The 20,288-nt window shown below is 45.4% G+C and overlaps 1 protein-coding gene and 1 long non-coding RNA gene across 3 annotated transcripts in view; one reads left to right on the top strand and one right to left on the bottom strand.

Moving 5' to 3' along the window:
• Positions 1-950: 950 nt before the first annotated feature.
• LOC144586622 (uncharacterized) lies at positions 951-7,601 on the bottom strand. The gene is made up of 2 exons (XR_013541544.1): positions 7,376-7,601; positions 951-3,139 (listed from the first exon to the last, which is right to left on the bottom strand). It is a non-coding gene; the product is annotated as an uncharacterized LOC144586622 (long non-coding RNA).
• SUCLG2 (succinate-CoA ligase GDP-forming subunit beta) overlaps positions 2,841-20,288 on the top strand; it is a 286,835-nt gene continuing 269,387 nt past the window's right edge. Inside the window, exon 1 of one of the 2 annotated variants that reach the window (XM_020801680.3) lies at positions 2,841-3,262. In XM_020801680.3, coding sequence (XP_020657339.3) covers positions 3,173-3,262 — 90 coding nt within the window. In that variant the 5' untranslated portion in view covers positions 2,841-3,172. Of the gene's footprint in view, positions 3,263-7,706; positions 7,863-20,288 lie in introns of those variants that run through there. The other variant, XM_020801681.3, reaches the window with a different exon arrangement.

The raw sequence follows: 20,288 nt of genomic DNA, 5'->3' as shown, positions 1-20,288 counted from the left end.
ATTTAAGTGCAAATTAGTTTTAATCTGGTGCTGAAATGACAATTTGATGGGGGGGGGGAGAGTAAAAGGAGGGCGGCAGATCCAAAAGACCTTATTTAGGACTGAGCATGCTCAGTGGCCACAGAACGCTTAGCTGACCATTGGCAGTGGAACGAGGAAGGAGGCAGAGAGAGGGAGTGGAATGGAACGGAGGATCACGGAAGAGAACATGTCCTGCTGATGTGAACCTTGAACCAAAGAAACACTCAGCACAACACATTTTGTATTTTTACTGGAACTTCCATTTGTCCACTTAATGCTTAATGCATGTCCTTTGAAGCATTCCGTCTCTTCTGAGCTGAAGGGATTAGGGTGAGGCTTCTCTAAAGCCCTTTTCAGTTGTTACCTACCTGGTTATTAAATATCTTGATTTTACTGGGTTCTACTTTGTGAGAAGACTCTACACACAAGCAGGAGGTTCTCCTTTTCAGATGCATCTCTCTACATCTGGGGGGGAAAGGAAGACAAAAAGGGGGGAAGGACCGGTTCCTCTTTTTGAATCATGTTGATAATGGCTATCAAGTTGATGACTGTTTAAGGCCCAAAACAGCCCAGGCTAGCAATCCAATAGATTAGATTTAGATTAGGTATCCTTCAGTCTCGAGAGACTATGGTAAAGTGCTCTGTATGGAGGTCTTGGAACAGTGTCTATTGTGGCTGAGAAGGCCAATCCGAGAGTGACAGTCCCTTCCACACTGAAGTAATCCAATAGATGGAGCATTTTAAGGCATCTCTTCAATTCCAGTGACTGTATTGTTGACCATGATGACATTTTCAACTGGAGAGCACTAGAAGAAATGCAAATGGTCAGAAGGCTTACTAGAGCCCAAAGCAAACATTACTTGAGGGTCAACCAAACAACTCACAGTTAAGACACAAAGGGATGGGAATCTCCTAGGATGTAAAACTAATACATGGGCCAGTTAACAAGGCTTTTATTCAATGGCAGAATCCAATGAGGTAAGACTTGAAGCACATAATTATACTACATTCAAAAAATATTTTGAACGTACAAAATCTAAGGATGGATGATCTATTTTGAGAAGGAGGAGTCACAGTGTAAAGAAATACCACTAAACATGTTTACATGTACAATCATTCACCATAGGAAAATAATGATAACCTGATTTCAAAAGAATTATTTCATTGCAATTCATATGTTAAAGGTTATTACAACCTTTATAAATGACCAACAGTTATTGGCAAAAGCTTACAGGCTGTCAACTCCCACAGAGTTTCTCTTCTGCTTGATGGGCCAAAGGAATTACAAATTAGTCTCAAAACAAATCACTCATTTTCCTGGCAAGCAAGTCTAAAAGACAGGTCTATCCATTCTTGCTTGAAGGATTTCCACTCAAGCCATTGGGACTACAAATGTTGTGAATCAAGGGAAGCTGAATTTGCTCACATCTATTTCATTCTAAATTCGAATACAATTATCCAGGAAAAAAAAAACCACCACATATTCAAAACACACAAATGGTCTTTACTTCACCGCTGTAAAAGCTGTTTTATTCTTGACATGTAACAGCAGGAGCTCAGGAGGCATTCAGGGAACTTTTTTATTTATTTATTTCCTTTGAAAGCTCCATGCAGCCCTGCTGGTTATAATGAGTTTGTATTTGTCAAATAGGTTTTATGCTTAAATAAAAGGTTAATGATAAACAACATTTCTTGAACTGCTGGGCAAACCACCCAGGCGCTGGGTATGGCATTCATCTTGAACAAGCCAGAGTTCAGAAAAAGATCTATACAAATAATATGAAAAAGAGCATGCTATTTCAGTATTAATATGCATTTACCAGAATAAAAGGAAATATAGGAACAGATCCTCCCCACCAACAAAAATGTTCAGTATCATTTTGCAAAACTAACAATCTTAACAAGATATTTGGAATGATGAAATTAAGGTTCAAGGTAATTTATGCTTCTTTTCAATGCATTATTGTTCTCTTGCCAAGCCCTATGAGTGTACCCTGGGCATATTTGCTTGGAAGTAAATTCTACTGAACAGTGAAATCCTGACTCAAAGATGCCCTGGCTAGAGGAAGTTTGGAACAGGCAGAAAGCTCCTTATGTTGGAACAATCTCAGAGATCTGCGGGCAGATGGGTTTGCCAGCAGCACTGCTTTCCCGATGATGATCTGTTGGTCGAAGAGCCAAAAAAGGAGTGGAGAAAGAACAGAGCAAATAAGGTAAGTTATGCCAGATCCAAACCACTTGTAGTCCAGGGATTCCACCACGGTAAGGGTGATGACAGTTCTAAGTAATTCCCTTCACTCTTACAATGAGAAGGGTGTGAATTCCACATGACTTCAGCCCACTCAAGTGTCAGCTCAATTGGCTTTCAGCCGTCCTGGTAAGTTAGGAGTTTGCTTTATATCTGTGAGATTAGCAAGTCTTGTCTCCATCTCAGAGTTCACTGCAGGGTCCACTCCTCTGCATGTCCAGATAATAAACCATGATTTGAAGTTGGCTTGTTCCTCTAACTCCTAGGTCACACCTGGCCCGGAGATTAGGCCTAGGGATGTATGTTAAATATGAGAATGGATGTGGGTGTAAGCACTCGAGCCCCATTCAGTTTTGCTTTGCTCACATCCACTGTTGGCACGAGGCCCGATTTTTTTTTTTAAAAAAAAGGTATGAAGGAAAAACACTGTGACTCCTTTTCTTGACATCATGTAAAACTGTGAAGTCTGTAGGAATACCTAAAAATATCTAGCTTGACACATTTAACTGTACTGAACGTACGTGCCTGTCTCTTTCCCTCACTCCAAAAATATTCCTCACGCCAGTTCATAATGCCCCTTGTATGAATAGAAGTTTTCTGCATTCATGTTATTAGAGTCCAAGAACTTCCTGTCACAATGCACTGGTGATTGTGCACAGTGACAGAGGAGGGAGAAAGCAGTGAATTTATCCAGCCTGGGGGTCTTCTTGTTGAGGGCAGGTTTCCTCCTTTTGCCTCAGAACTGTATTTTACCCAGGCTGCTGTGGGACTTTGGGGTGCAGTAAGACCAGCGGCAGTGGCTGGAATGCAAAGGAAGACACTGGCCACAATTGCCACCAAGCGGCATTTTTCTTTTGCTGCTGCTAGTCCCTGAGGAGAAAAGAAGAGGAACATCTAAGCGACATGGTGAAAGACACCCCCTCCTTCGGAACTGTATTTAAGCCAGGCTCCCATGGTCTCTTGGGTGCACCAAAACAAATCATGGTAGCGAGGGTAAGTGGTGTTCTTCTTTAGAAAACAAATCTTGATTTTGATTTCTATATTATATCATGGACAAAACCCTGTTGAAATGTTCTGCCTTTGTAAGACAGACAGACAGAGACAGGAGACAGAACTGGAAATCTTGATTTACTGAGTGGAGAGGAACTTTCATTCAGAATACTCCCTACTAAATAAAAGACTTTATTTAGGTCCTGCCCTTTGAAACATGAAGCTCATGTTATTTGTAACTTTTTAGTGATCCTTGGACTTTGTTGCTAAATGACGGCCTCTGATGTTCTTTTTTTCCCCCTGGTCTAAGCCAAAAAAGAAGAGGGCTAAGTGCTGGGGTACCAGTGCAGTGTAATGGATAGAATAATGGAAATAGGAGATCTGGGGTTTGATTCACTGGCTGTGCTGTGGGAACTCACTGGGAGCTGGATCTGATAAAACCACTCCTTAAATACCTTGCTTACCTTGGAAACCCTATCAGGTCAGTGCTGACTTGAAACATAACAAGTGCCTTGTCATGATCCATGGAGGCATCCAGAGGTCTTAGACAGACTTTCATCATGGTGACTTGATGGCACATTTATTACTACTAATTATGCCTGATGAACTGTCCCGAAGGACTTGAAAGCTGGCCTTGTTTGCATTTTTCTAATGATCCAGCAAAGATATTGCTCCAAACCAGACTTTTGTTTTCTAAATAAAGAAACCTGATACACTGATACTGGAACCTCCTTAAACTAGGCTGGTTTTTTCCTTGTCATATTTGCAATGCATGTATTTAATTGGCTTACTCTGTACTTACCTGAATGCTAGCAAAAATGTTGTTACTGTCCAGTGTTAATAATATAACTGTCAAAAACAGAATCCAAATGGAGATTGTGTTACAATCAAATCGATAAAAAAATGACAAGTAAAACTAGGGTTGGCTCTCCCAATTATGTTTCCACTGTTTGGTTTTCCCTCCCACAACATTACATTTCAGTGGGTGGGTGTGGTTTCAAATGAGATCAGTGACAGAACTGTTGTGGGCACTTTCATCAATCGCAAGCCCGCCTTCCTTGTAATTCTCAACCCTCATTTCTACATCTAGGGCCATTTTGAACTTTTACCCTCCAAGGCTAGTTGATTCCCTTCTGGCAAGTGAATGCACTCAATTCCTGTTAATAATGAATGTGATGAGGGGGTCTGAGTCTCCTCCTTGTTTATATATGACAACTTTTCCCTCCGCATCACCATTCCTCTATTAGATTAATGGTGTGTCGGTTTCCTGCTGTAGGAACTTGGCATTATATATGAAATATACTGGTGATGGGAGAGAGGGAAAGTAGGTTGCATTTACATCACCACTGCAGTCGAGTGTTGATGTTGACTGCTGACTACCTAGTTAGAAAAATCTGATCCCTTATTTCCCCCCTCACTGCTGACACCTAAGCTGTGCCTGATTCAAACCTCCTACAGACCAGGGACAGAAATGTATTAGCAGGAAGTTAGGCCAAGGTGATGGCAGAGAGACCTTATTTTGGAGAGACACAGGAACGATGTTAATTTGTAGGTCCAGCCCTTTGAAAGATGGAAATGGTTGCTTTGGTACCTTTTCCCCTCGGCAGATGAATCATGCCCACACCTTTTTTTAAATGAAAATAATGACAGATGTTTCTTATAGAAGGACAGTTTTCACAGAACTGGGACTTCTATCACCTTTCCTAAGTAAGCTGGAAACGTCAAGGAGCCATGAGTGCCCGTGTCATCTCTACAGAACCAAGAGACAAGCGGATGATGTGACAGGGAAAGAAGAGACATTAGCAACCCTAAGAATAGCAGTCTCTAAGGTTGAAAAGTTCTCTAAGGTCGAAGCAGGTAAAAGACAGCATCGGAAACCTGAGGAAGTCCTTTTTCTATTTCTTCTCATGCAAAGATACTCATCTGGTTTAGCAGAACCTGAGTTGCACACAGTCACTTCCAACAGTTTTAACCAGTGGTTCTTAACCTGGGCGATTTTGCCCTTCGGGGGGGGGGCAATTTCATTTTTCAGGGGGGCGGTGGAATGAAAAGGGGTGACATGGGGGGGCGAAGGAACAGAAGGGGCGGTAGGGGGGGCGATGGAGCAAGCCGCCTCCTCCTGGCGAGCTGCCTCTTTTGTTGGTTGGTTCTTCCATTGTTTCTTCTTCGGGTGTTTGATGCACACTGAGGCTGGCTTCGCCTGAGAAAGGGACTGTGCGCTCTCAGTCCCTTTCTCGCTGTTTCCCTCTAGCTCCCACTGCTGCCCCGCCGCTGCTGCCGTGGGGGAAACGGGGGGGAAAGAGCTTTCCTTCCAAACCCTCAATGCCACCTGGCACCATCCTGTCTCTCCAGCAAAAAGAAAAAAAGAACTGGTCTTTGACACAAGTGGAGGAACCAGAAGAGACCCTCTGTTCATAAAAAAGTTTAGTGGAAGCTTGCATGACTTGCAGATCCTCTCTCACTCCTCCTCCCGATTCCCATCTGAGTCCCCAAATGCTGCTTCATCCACCGCTCCTTAGTGAGGAGAGCATGGGACCCTGAAAAACCAGAGAGAAGGGTCTTCATCTCTCCCACCCACCCCTGAGCCGCAGTACAGTTGGCCAGGAAGAGCTCCCACCTCCGTTCTGCAACGGTGGTGTGCATGCACTCGCATGCGCTGCTCTCATCGGCTCTTCTTGCTCTGTGCGGGGCTTTTCCCTGGACATCTGCCCCCTCCCCTCCCCAATGCCCCCCATGGCTCTCCTGGGAAAATGAGGACCTTCCCAGCTCAAGGAGAGAAACCCGAAGCCCCAGAAATCGGGGCCAGTCAAACTTTGAGGCCACACTGCCCCCCACCCCATGAAAAAGATTCCTCTTGGGAAGCTTCCCATCTACAACTCCCACATTCTGGATCGCACGGTTTGCATGGATCAGCTCCTCTTCCTGCCCATGTCAGCAAGCGGGGCCCCTTTTCCTCACCCCATTTCTCATTGTCCTCCTCCTGCTGCCTTCAAGCAAACAGCCAGACCCCCCTCCGTTTGTCGTCCTGCAAGGAATTCCCCTTTCCTTCAATATTAAAGTTTGCGGAAACGGTCACTACTTCTCTAGACTCCCTTTGTATGAGGACAGAGTGGCACCAAGGTGTCCCTTGCTTTATTTCTATATGAAAACATTTTAAACTGCATCCCGGCCTCAGGAACTCCCTGCCACTGGAGGCCAGGCTGGCCCCATTCATTGCTTACCTTCCGTGACCAGGCAAAGACCTTTCTCTTCAGGCAAGCCTTCCCTTAGTAAACCAGCTACTCGTGTGTGATTTTTAGATAGTTTGCTATTCATGTAATTGAATTTTTAGTACTGCCGTGCCGTTGGGGGGGGGGCGTTGATAACTTCCTCAATGGTTCAAGGGGGGATTCTTTCAAAAAAGTTAAGAACCACTAGTTTAAGCCAGTGGTTCTTAACCTTTGTTATTCGGATGTTTTTGAACTGCAACTCCCAGAAACCACAGCCAGCACAGTTGGTGGTGAAGGCTTCTGGGAGTTGCAGTCCAAAACTCCTGAGTAACCCAAGGTTAAGAACCAGTGGTTTAAACCACCAGCGCTAAGACAAATATTGCCATTTGGTTTCTATAAAGGCAACCCATGATCTGTTGACCCATGTCTTGCCTATTATGAAGTCCATCCCTGCCTCTTGCCTCTCTATAATACGTAGTTGGTGCTGAGTTGGTCTTGCCACGACACAGAAGCGGAGAAAAAGGTATGGAAAACACAAGGCACGTGGGTGTGCGGCGATCAGAAAAATCCCATGTTCAGCCCAGTGGGATCGGGTGGCTGTGCAACATCATCCTCCCCTTTCCTCCCCCAAAACAGAACGTATCTCGATGTCTGAATGCTCAAGGTGGAAATCAATCGTGTGTGCCAGAAAAGAGAACGAAGGAGCCCAGTGTTTGGCATGGCTCTCTCTCTTAGACCTTTCTGCATTGCTCTGGGACTTCACCGCTTGCGTTTCCACCCAAACCATCGGCGTTGTGTATATTCCCAGATCTTTCAGCAGTACCGTTTTTTGTCTATATCCCCCAGACCGCCCTCCCCTCGCCAGCATGGATACCCCCCTCTCTGGTCGCTGTGGTCCAAAACGAACCTTTCCAGCGTCACTAAATCTTTGAGCAGCAGACGAGGCTTCCTCCGTATATTGCCGCGCTCATCCTTTCAATGTATATTCGGGTCGAATTACGCCTCCCCCCTATTATTTCTGCTTCCGGCTTCCTGCGCTTTCATTTTCGCTTTCCCCGCCTCTTTCTTTCGCGCGCGCGTCGGGTCCCCGTCTACCCTCCCTACCCGCCCGCGGCCAAAGTTGCTTTCCAAATCCCCGCCTTCCCTCCCCCCCCCGTGAGCTGGGCGGTGCCGGAGCCTCCCCTTGTCCGCCCATCGGGGCGAGAGCGGAGCTTGTGGGAGCCGCCCCTTGGGCTGCCTCTCTCTCTCTCTCTCGCCCGGCCCTCTGCCCCTCCCGCCTCGGTGCGCACACGTGGGGCCCGAGGAAGATGGCGTCGCCCATGGCAGGTCAGGCTGGGACAGCGCGACGGCTCTTGGCGTTGCACAGGGCTTCCCTGCTGAACTGGCGCAACCCGGTGAGTCCATGCCGGGCACCTCGAGGCGGCTTCCACAGGTCCAGCCGGTCGCCCGCGTGTCACGGGTCCGCTGGGGGCCGCGCAGCTCCCTTCTCCGCCTGCCTGCCGGGCGTCATTTCTTACGAGCCCGGGTCACGTTGGGGGGCTGCTCTCCTATTTTTATGTGTGCTTTTATGATCTTTGCTCGGCCTCGACCGTTTCCAGGGTGTGTTTGGGAGTTTCAGGGCGCAGTCCTCTCCACCTTTACTCCAAATTCAGCCCCACTGACTCCAGAGAGATTTCTTGCAGGGACCATGTGTCTGCAGCTTTCGCTTCGTAGGATCCAAGCCTACCGAGGACTATTCCCTTTCACAGATGTGCCAGATGGGTTTTTGTGTCTCAGTGACACCATGCATGCCGAGAAACACTTTATTGTGTCCGTTCTTACAATGAGTTTTGGTTTAAGGAATTTTACCCAGATTAAGGGTTTAATCTCTTCCAGGATTTATTGATTTAACCTGTTACCCTTCTAGTATCGCCGTTATGTCCCATCAAGTTATTTCCAACTTATGTTGACCCTAAAAGAGCTTTCGAGCTGTATGAGATGTTCAAAAAGGGATTTACCATTGCCAGCCTCCATGTGTTTCTAGTGCCGGTCAGGGATTTGAACCCAGGTCTTTCCAATCCTAAATGAATGCCCTGTCTGCTTACAGTACATTATGCCACAAGGGCTCTTAATGTTTGTACTGAAAATCTTTCAAATAATTGGCCTCCTGTTTCAAGGTATGGAAGAGATGGCCTGGAGAGCGAGATGTCTTTGCTGAGCAATCACCTTTTTCTCCCCAGAAATAATACAACCCTTCCCAGCCTGCCTATAGCCCAGAAGGGCAGTTTTTCTCTCCCAGTTCTCATTGCTTGAGTCCTTCGTCTTTGAATGCCCTGGAGGAGTTCAGGAGCAGTTATGGCTGCCTTTCCTCTCCCGGTGGCATGGTACTTGCCACTGTCCCCCTTTTTTGGGTGCCCCAGTGGCACAGGACAAGAGAGTGGGTAAGTAATTGTTTTGTGCAGTTTTTGAGGCCCACGTGCTGATCTAAGTAGATCACCATCTGTGGGAGATTGAACCAAGAGCAGGTTCTGCATCCGTTGTCTCCTCGGGCAGAGGATTGGTAGGGTGGAAGCCTTGCCAGCCCAGACCTCTCCGCAGGACAAGTGAGAGATGCAGAAGGCAGGTGAGTGTGAACGAGTGTAGCTTGCACACCCTGAAAGGCAAGGGTGACTGGAAGGAGGGTGGGCATCATTCCCTCACCTAAGGGGAGAGGGCAGGTGAGCGAGCAAGAGTGGTGTGAAGTTGAGAAAAGATATACATTTACAGAGATAGATAAGTATGTATGTATTTTTGGCCCACAGCTTCCAGAATTCCCCAGGTAGCGTTAACTCTGCAGTGATTCCGGGAGGGACAGTAAAAAGTAAATACTAGGCCTGCTTCAAAGCGGAGCTCACAGGCTTGCTCTGGGCAAGGGAAGGTGGCAACTGTTGTTACAACTGGCAGTGCTGGGGAAGGAAGGGGATGTTTCCCAAGAAACCCCTCCCCACATTGATGGGAGGGACTGCGGATGGAGGATATGCCCTGCTGTACTGTTTTCGTCCTCCTCCTCTTCTGGCGAGGAGCCTTGTGGTGCTGTGGTTAAACTGCAGTATTGCAGCCAAAACTCTGCTCATGACCCATCTAGGCGTCTTGAGGTAGACTCAGCCTTTCAGCCACCCAAGGTTGGTAAATTGAGTACCGTCGTGCGGCCAGTGTGTAGCCTGCATAATTAAATTTTAAACTGCCCCAAGAGTGCTTTAAGTGCTGTGGGGCAGTACATAAGCACCACTTTTTCTTCTTCTTTACCACAGAATAAATAGTTGTTCTTCTGGTATTCTCACCCTTTCTCATTTTTTTTGTTAATTAGGTACACTTTTCTGTTCTGAGGGTGCATCTTGATCCTGATGATGTGTTGTGGGGCTAAGGCCTGGTGCGCTCTGGCTTTTTACATGTCATAATATCTTTTCATATATCATAATACAGTGATAGCAGTGGTAATTGCATTGCTTTCCTCCCTCCCAAATATTCACAATAATTAACCCATACAATCCCTATAGGGTAAGGTTGTATAACGACCTGCTGCCTGATGAGTTCTAGGAGTTGTAGCCCCAAAATCCAAGTCTCAAGTCTGGCCAGAAACTGCCTAGGGAGTTGTGACATAAATATGCTCTCACAAGGAATAAAAGCACCAGATTCTGCCCCACCCCTGGAAAGTCTGTTTAAAATGCCATCTAGTGTATGGTTTCATTTTCTGTCTGCTTCTATGCTGTGAAGTCTCTATTTACCTGCCTGCTGAAGGCTACATAATGGCACCTAATTCCCTAATATTTTTGATGTGTTTACTTTTGCTGTAGTTCACCGCTGGAATTTTTAATCATACAGGTTTCCTCCAGTACCAGGTATTCTGGTTTTATTGGAGGCTTTTTTTTAAATGATATTTAGGTGTTGGTTCTTTTCTGTGCATAACTAAGGACATATGGAAAATAGAAACATTTAGCTGGATGAAAGGATGCTCAAAACCACGCACCACCTGGAACAGTTAATTGATCTCGCTTGACTTTCAGTTAAAATGATTTTTCTACCATAGCTGTAGGCTAAATTTTAAGAACATATGTGTTTCCAACATTATATTTTATCACAAAAGAAGCAACATAGTTATAGTTTGGTTGTGATATAAAGATTTATTTATTTATTTAAAATATTTTTGTCCTGCATTAAAAAAGAACCAAAGGTGGCTTACATCATTAAAAGACAATATTTAAAGCTAAAATCTGTAAGTATAAAAATACTAAAGCTGTTGTCTGGATCCATATATTATTGTCTGTTGTGGTAAATGTTGTATATCAGATTCTCATTTTATCTTCCGTAGCCTCCCCCTTAAGGGCAGTCTCAAAAATGCAAGCAACCGATTCATGGCTATATGTTCCGTTTATGTAATGCTGTACATTGTTATCTGTTTACTTTATGGCATAAAGTAGACCTAGAGCTTAAATTGATTCATTGGGCTTACTGTGGGTGGAACTAGCAATTGGATTTTGGGCCTTTAAAAAAAAGCCTCACATACATACAGTACTTGCCTTCTGTTGCTTGCTTGAACTTAAAGGGAAAAAAAGAGACTGAAAATTGTTGACTCACTAACTGTAATTTTATTTTATTTTATTTATAAAACTTATAAACTGCCCAACATAATGAGAACACTATTCATGACGGTTTACACATAATTAAGCAAAATATACAAAAACTAAAATAATAAAATAAATCAAAATGCTTAATGCCACAAGCTGAAAAGGTGACTGTGGATTAACACCTAAATAACCTAAATCAAACATACAGTGGGGTCTTGACTTGCGAACGTAATCCGTATTGGAAGGCGGTTCGCAGGTCAAAAAGTTCACAGGTCAAAATCTGCATTCCCATAGGAATGCATTGAAAACCATTGTACTCCGGATCTGCTCTGTACCGTCCATAGAAAGTAATGGGAAGCTGCTATTCCGCCTTCTGCAACTAGAGGGGGATATTTTGTAATCCCAGGAAGGCGAAACAGGCAGCCCGGCCATTTCCTCCCAGCTCCGGGGGAATGGGCCAGGTGGAGATGGGAGCAGCAGCAGCACACGGTGCCCGGCCATCGAGGCTCCCCGCGGCCCCCGCAGCGCTCCCTCCCCGCCTGGCCCCCGTTTCCAGCCCTAGCCGGATCCCGGCCCTCCTCACTCTCCTTCCCCAGCCCCTGTTCCCATCACCCGCCGCCCGCGCCCGCCTAGTTCCCCGGCGCGGAGCCCTCCCAGTGCCGGTGCCACCCCCTCGAACTTGCTCCCGTCCTCCCGCGTGGGCTCACCGGGGCACTTGGAGGCTCCTCCGCCGTCCTCGCCGCTGCCTTTTGCCGCCACCGCCGGAGCTCGGCTCAGCGGGGCAGACCCAGGACAGGCGGAGGCCCCGGCCAGGCTGGAATTCTGGCGGTTGGAATACCCCGAGGTGCCCCAATCCCGGAGCAGGAGCAGCGTCGCTGCCTCTCCACCTCTCACCATGTCGCCCCCACCCGGCTCCGGGTGCTTTCCCGCTGTTTTAAAAAACTTTTTGGTACATACCTCAATTCTCCGTCTGCAAGTCAAAATGGATTTTTGCGGACGGAGAAGTACGTAACTCAAAAAGTTCGTACCTCGGGCCGTTCGCAAGTCAAGACCCCACTGTAATAAAATACACACTGGTAAAATAAATTTAATCAGTGTACAGGTATCAGAAATGAGCCTAAGAAGTTGCTAATGTTCCTTAAGGAATCAAAATTCCTTGAACAATTCTGTCTTTACTACTCTTCTAAAGATCAGTAGAGGGGACGTGGTGGTGCTGCGAGCTAAACCGCAGAAGCCTGTGCTGCAGGGTCAGAAGACCAGCAGTCGTAAGATCGAATCCACGCAATGGAGTGAGCTCCCGTTGCTTGTCCCAGCTCCCGCCAACCTAGCGGTTCGAAAGCATGCAAATGTGAGTAGATAAATAGGGACCACCTTGGTGGGAAGGTAACAGCGTTCCGTGTCTAAGTCGCGCTGGCCATGTGACCACGGAAGATTGTCTTTGGACAAAACGCTGGCTCTATGGCTTGGAAATGGGGATGAGCACCTCCCCCTAGAGTCGAACACGACTGGACAAAAATTGTCAAGGGGAACCTTTACTTTTACCTTTAAAGATCAGTAGAGAGGAGGCCTGTCTTATTTTGTAACACAGTGGTTCCCAACCTTGGGCCTCCAGATGTTCTTGGACTTCAACTCCCAGAAATCCTGGCCAGCAGAGGTGGTGGTGAAGGGTTCTGGGAGCTGTAGTCCAAGAACATCTGGAGGCCCAAGGTTGAGGATTACTGTTGTAACAGACATTTATTCCACAGCTGTAACTGTAATGGATCCAACTCTGCTTTCGACAGAGTTTAACTTTCTTGACTCCCGTAGGTTTGCCTTACATCATTTGTATTAAGCGTCACTCCCACAACAGGTCAGTCAGTTCTACCACTTAGTTGGAGTTTTTGATTTGAAGCAATTTAATATCCGTTTATGGACTTTATGAAAGAATGATTTCTTTAGAAACAGAAATTTGCTGCAGAAAAATTAAGAACTGAAACATCTTCATCACCAATTTATTTATTTATTTATTTATTTATTTATTTATTTATTTATTTATTATTTATTTATTTATTTAATATCCCGCCTATCTAGTCGGTTGACCACTCTAGGTGGCTCACAACAAAGGGGACAGCAATAATAACCATTTTATAAAGAAAGAACTTTCAACAATTGGATAAAACACGAGGGGAGAAAAGGAAAGAGGAGACAGGAATTAACTGGGGGGGGGGGAAGGCCTGCCGAAACATCAATGTTTTTAGTTGCTTTTTGAAAATACCCAGCGAGGGGGCCACGCGAATATCAGAGGGAAGGTTATTCCAGAGGCGAGGAGCCACCGCCGAGAAGGCCTGATTTCTTGTCTTTTCTTTCCAGGCCTCCCTCGGCGTTAGGCTCCTCAGCCTCACCTCCTGGCTCGCGCGAGTGACACGGGTAGATCTTGGTGGTAGAAGGCATTCCGCCAAGTATCGAGGCCCTAAACCGTTTAGGGCTTTATACGTAAGCATCAACACTTTGAAGTCGATGCGGAATCGGATGGACAGCCAGTGTAGAGCGGCCAGAGTGGGTGAAATGTGTTGGAATTTTTTCACTCCACTGAGAAGTCTGGCCGCCGCATTCTGCACCACCCGTAGTTTCCGCAGCAGCCTCAAAGGCAGCCCCACGTAGAGCGCATTACAGTAGTCTAATCTTGAGATTATGAGCGCATGCACCAAAGTGGTGAGCGCCCCAACATCAAGATAGGGCCGCAGCTGGGCTACCCGCCTGAGATGGTAGAAGGCGGTTCGGACCACCGACGCCACCTGGGATTCCATAGTGAGTGCCGGGTCAAGATGGATCCCCAAGCTGCGAACCCCATCCTTCGCAGGAAGGGTCACCCCCCAAAAAGAGAGGGAGTTTCCCAAACTCCCGACTGTGGGGGCGCCCACCCTTAGCACCTCCGTCTTGTCCGGGTTCAGCCTTAGCCCGTTCTCCTGCATCCATTGCAGTATGGTCCCCAGGCAGCACTGGAGGGACAGAACGGCTTCTCCTGCGGTAGGTGGAAAGGAGATGTAGAGCTGAGTATCATCAGCATACTGATGACACCGGGCTCCACACCCCCTGATGACCCCACCCAGCGGCCTCATATAGATGTTAAACAGCATTGGGGAGATGATCGACCCCTGTGGAACCCCCACAATTGAGATTCCACGGGGCCGAGACGCTCTCCCCAAGCTGCACTCTCTGGGGACGGTCCTCCAAGAAGGAACGGAGCCAGGCCAGAGCAAGGCCCCCAATTCCCAACTCGGAGAGCCTCCCCAGGAGGATACCGTGGTCAATGGTATCGAAGGCCGCTGAGATGTCGAGGAGGACCAGCAGGGACAATTTGCCCCTGTCGGCCTCCCTCAATAGGTCATCACACAGGGCGACCAATGCCGTTTCTGTGCCATGGCGCGGCCTGAAGCCCGACTGAAATGGATCCAGGGCATCTGTTTCGTCCAGGTGCGCCTGAAGCTGGTCGGCCACCACCCTCTCCACCACCTTACTTAGGAAAGAAACATTGGCGACGGGCCTATAATTGTCAATTGTGCCCGCCGCCAAACTTGGTTTCTTCCTAATGGGCCTAATGAGTGTCTCCTTGAGGGCAGATGGAAATCTGCCCTCCAGGAAAGACCCATTAATTATTGCAGTGGCCCATTCCATGGTTGTAGGCCTCGCTGCTTTGATTAGCCAGGCCGGACAGGGGTCAAGGGAGGAGGTGGTGGCATGACAGCGGTCAAGCGCCCTGGCGACAGTGTCAGGCGTAACAGGCTGAAAGGAGTCTAAAATTGCCGGACAAGACGGAGCGCTGGACATCTCAGCTCGACTCACTGTATTCAAAAAAGGAGACAGGTCCCGGCGGATGGCCTCCACTTTAGATTTTTAAAATGCTGCAAATTGGTCCGGTGTAAAACTAGGGGGAGGCCCATCACCCGGGCCAATTCCGGATAGGTCACGCACTATACGGAATAATTCTGCCTGCTGGTTGGACGCTTCGCTTATCCGGTTAGCGAAGTATGCTCGACTGGCAGCCTTTACCTTAGCCAGGTAAAGGTTAGTGGCGACCTTAACAGCTATCCAATTATAATCCGTCGGGTCCTTTCTCCATTTGCGCTCTAGCCGTCTCCTGATTCGCTTCATCGCCCGGAGGTCCTGGTTGAACCATGGCGCCGGGCGAGCTCTGCGTTGGAGAGGGCGTTTAGGTGCAATCGTGTCTACAGCCCCGACCGCAGAGGCGAACCAGCTGTCGGTCAGAGCCTCGACAGGAGCGCCAGCCAGGTCAGCCGTAACACCTCTCATGGCATCCTGGAATCCATTCAGATCCAGTAGCCTTCGAGGGCGGACCATGACAATATGTCCCTGCTCCCTGCGAGGGGGGAGGGCCACGTTGAGGGTACATTTTATTAGGTGGTGATCCGACCATGACAGAGGGACTGACTCTAGGTCAGTCACCATCGGACCACTCTCGCTCCAACTGGAGGAAAAAAACAATGGCTTAAGAGATACAGGTCTTTTGTCATATGAATGAGTCTTAGCTGTTATGGTGCCCCAATAAATACTTCACATGTTGAGAGGAATAGTTAAGAACATGATGGCTAGCAAACTCCGTTGATATGAGTATTGCAATATCATATCCCTCTGTGAACAACTTCTGGTTTTCTAGTTGATTTCAGCAATGCACCAGACAACTGTCAAGATGACAAATATTGTGTATGTGCAGATGAATGGAAGCCCTGGCATATTTAATGGGTACTGGGTTTCTCAAATACAAATTACAGAGGACTGTATGTTTACAGTCTTGATTTAAATTTGATGGTAAATTGCACTAGAAGTATGCCCATTCAGTCAATGGGGATTTGATGAGTGAACTCCTCCATGGGCTCCATTGATTCAAGTGGATCTGCTCTAGGTAGATATCTAAGCTCTAAGTGCAGTAAGTCACATAAAGTAGGCCCATTTGAATCAATGGAACTTATGGAGGAGTTGAGTTGTCAAGTCCCCATTGATTCAGTAGACCTATTCTAGTGCAATTTATTATAATAAACAACAGAAATTTGGCCAATAGATAGGTAAACTGATTACTGTACTTCTAATACAATTAATTTTGTCTGTCTTGTGATAGGCCTCATAATAATACATAGAATCAAAGTAATACTAAAACTAACCAAGTATGTTTTTCTTCCACCCTCACAGTTTATGATTTTAACTGGGCACCCACTAATTGAGCAATGGTTGTTTGAATTGACCTGTTAATTATTAGTTCTATAAGTCCTATTAATTTTTTTTACCTAAAACTTATGTGGATTAACTTGGTTGCTGGAATTTTGTACAAACATACATTTTTTAAAAAAAATCTATTGTCCATTTTGTAGTTTTAAAAGCTATGCCTATTGAGAAATGCCCTTAACCTGTTTCCTTGCTTAATTAATAGAACAAAATTACTGTTCCTGTTACATCAACTGTAATATTAATGTTGTCTTAAAAATAGATTAAAACTAGTATTTAATGGATTTGCAAATAGAATTTATTCATGACTAGTATTTCATCTGCAAGTTTATTCAGAGGTCAATTCCTTTTCTTTCTTCCTGCAATTCAATCTTAAAGTATCCTAAGTACCGAGAAAGCTTTATTTCAGTTAAAAGGGCAGTTTATTGTTTTAAATAGAATTTATATAATATATAGTTACGTTGATTTAGTGATGTTATTATGAGGACCCATTTGTTGTGGTCTTAACAAATAAAACATTGAGTTATTGTTAGGACTAATTTTGATGTGAGTTACACAAGATATTAGCGAAGGATGAAATTAGCCTAGGTTAACTACGTGTCTTGTGCGAGATAATTCTTATTATATTTGAGAATGGGGACAAATGATAGCAGTTCCACTGCATAATGAGTAAGTTGGGTGGGTGCCAAAGGACTTGAACAGCTAGAACCGAGTTGAAGAATCTGTGGCCCTTCAAATATTGGTGAGCTGCTGCTATTCTTGTAAGCCTTTTCCACTATCCAGGCTGGCTCTGATGGGAGATGAAGTCCAACAACTTCTAAAGTTGGGTCCTTTGTAGGAGGGACGAATGAATGGATGGATGAATGAATGAATGACCACAGATTTACCAACTCTGGAGAGGGTGTAGGCATGCAAGAAGGTAGATACATGGTAAGATCACAGAAACAGTGTATATAAAGTTGACCTATTAGTCAAGCAAGCATTAGAGGTATTCACATATTATCAGGATAATAGCTGCTTAGCAGGAGCCAAAGGACAGTTAGAAGATTAAAATGTAGCATGAAAGTGTTCTTATTCATAAGAACTATTGGACAGCAAAGAAGGATGTGTGCTTTTTTCTGGGAAGTATGTGATATTGATATTAGAGCATGCATCTCCTAGTGAGATAGTCAGATTGCTTATACCTCTGGAGTTCACTCATCTCATTGTGGGAATCTCAGTTGCATCTCTCTTTTCATCGATGGAGGGGGAGATCTCTATCCTTTGACCTCTAGTTTTGATCCTGAGATCCCTGGGCAGGGACACTTCATCAGGGCCTAGAACATAGTGATGTTCAATTTAATTGTGGTATACTGTACACTGCTTTACAGTTGTAGGTAACAGGCTGAATCTCAGGATTTATTTATCTTCGGGGACTACAGAATGTCTGTTCTCTTGCAAATACTGTACAGTTTACAGTTTATTTTATGGATCTAAACATAGTGGAGATGTGCTGTCAAGGTTTTAAGTTTGTGAAAGGATCTTAATGCTTTGTTGTTGGGTGGGAAGGGGATGATGGAAAAAGATGAGCTAGAGCTTTTAAATGAACTTCCTTTGTTACCCAAACACTTTTAAAAGAAGTTCCTGTGAAATATTAAATATGTTGTTAGAACATTTTAATTAGTTCGGTATCTAATTACCACGTACAGGTGAAAGGACTCACTTAAAGGGAACATTATTCACCTAAATGTATCACGCAATATGTAACTGCCTTGGTTGTTAATCTTCCTTTTCCATTTTTTAAATGCTTTCTTGCAAACTAAAACAATTACAGGCTTTGTGCCATATCTGCAGTAACTGGCAGGAGGCTTATGATGCCAGGAAAGCAGAATATATGGAAGCCAGTGCCTTGTGGCATGAAAGCGATCTTTCTTCACTGAAAAGCACGTAGCAGGAGATACGGCAGGGTGGATTTGAATTAAATCATGATTTAATTTAAATCATGATTATTATTTTTTGTCCATCCTGCTGCAGACTTTAGGGCTTGTAAGTTTAGGGAAAAAAGGTATGGAAATACAAATATATCTGCCCAGCTTTATCTGGGGGTGGGGGACAGTGCCATTTTTTCTTGGCATTGTGATTCATGCCTTCATCACCTATTGTTAAGATCAATGTAATATGTTCTTGAGAAATGTTTGGAAACAACACCTAACTTATTTTTAGGTATCTTAGTTCCCGTTGACTTTCATTCTGAGTGCTTGAAGTGTGGGAATGGAGCTGCAGGCATCTGCTTTGCCCCAGTGGCCCTTTTCCTGGAGAAGGGAATTTCAGACCATTGTGCAGAAATCTGAATGGTCATCCTAAGTGCAGTTAGTTGACTGAATGTATTTAGAGGTAAACCCTGTGTGCTCGTTCCAGATAGATCCAGTGAAATCAATGAACCTCGATTGTAATAAAGCATGCAAGTTCCATTTGTTTCAGTTTGTCTACTCTAGCTGGCATTCACATTAGTCTTAGCTCGTAGACTCAAGCTTACAATTGAAATTGGACTTTGGGAAGGTTTTCATATATGCTTCATAGTTCCCAGAGGTGTAGACAATATATTCGCATGCCATTTTTATATGCTGTATCCCATAATCTTCACTGTGGGCAATGTGGGTTGAAAATCCTTTTTCCTTTTTTTTTTTTTTAAGTGCTTTGCAGGCCTCCTGAGAGGGTAGAATCTGCCCCACTTTGCATTTCAAGTTGTGTGTGTGTGTGTATGTGTGTGTGTGTGAGAGAGAGAGTGAGTGAGTGAGAGAGAACATCTGCAAAACTTTCTTGTTGCTTTTTATCTGTGAAGATTCTCAGTCATCCAGGTGAGATTATCCAGAAGTTGAATCGTGGCAACTGGACTTCTTTCTTATTAGGTTGAAATTAGAGATGGGGGTATTCGTATACGAATATCCCCCACAAGTGCAGATAACGAGGGGCCGACCCCCTGGAACCAGATCAACCACTCACCTGTCCAACGCTGCTGCGGGCTCCGTGATTCTTTCCTATCGCTCCGAAGGTCGTGATGGATTAGCCACTCCTGGCAGAAGGCAGGATGACAAGCCGATGCCAGGTCGAAGACTGGCTAATCCATCGCGAGCAACAGAGTGATAGGAAGGGATTGCGGAGCCCGTGGCAGCAGTGGACAGGGGAGTGGTCAGTCTTGCTACCTGCACCTGTGGGGGGGAGGTTATTCGTATTCATATACAAATAAGAATACCCAATTTTTAGTTGAAATGCTTCGTTACTCATCCAAGGAGCTTCTTCAGTCTGAGGAAAGTTGGTAGGAGATCCCTGAAACCAATGTGGAGGGTATATCAGGTGTCTCCTACCAACTCAAAATGATCTTGATAGGATGGAGCACTGGGCTGAAAGCAACAGAATGAAATTCAACTGGGATAAGTACAAAGTACTTCACCTTGGAAAAAGAAACCAATTGCATAGTTACAAGATGGGGAATACCTGGCTCAGCAAAACTACAAGTGAGAAGGATCTGGGAATTGTCATAGATGACAAGCTAAATATGAGCCAACAGTGTGATGTGGGTACGAAAAAGGCTAATGCTATTTTAGGCTGCATTAATAGAAGTATAGTTTCCAAATCCCGCAAGGTGCTAGTCCCCCTCTATTCAGCACTGGTTAGGCCTCAGCTTGAGTCTTGTGTCCAGTTCTGGACGCCACACTTCAAGAAGGATGCTAACAAATTGGAACAAGTTCAGTGGAGGGCAACAAGGATGATCGGGGGATGAAAACCAAGTCTTATGATGAAAGGCTGAAAGAATCTGGCATGTTTAGCTTTGAGAAAAGAAGACTGAGGGGTGATATGATAGCACTTTAAAAATATTTGAAAGACTGTTATTCAGAGGAGGGGCAAGATCTGTTCTCAATCATCCCAGAGTGCAGGACACACAACAATGGGCTCAAGTTAAAGGAAGCCAGATTTCGGTTGAATATCAGGAAAAATGTCCTAACTGTTAGAGCAGTACGAGAGTGGAACCAGTTACCTTGG

This window comes from Pogona vitticeps, chromosome 2 (genome assembly GCF_051106095.1).
Source record: "Pogona vitticeps strain Pit_001003342236 chromosome 2, PviZW2.1, whole genome shotgun sequence".
Lineage (NCBI taxonomy): Eukaryota > Metazoa > Chordata > Lepidosauria > Squamata > Agamidae > Pogona > Pogona vitticeps.
Note: the sequence above shows the minus strand (reverse complement) of the source record. Positions and strands in the feature narration are given on the sequence as shown.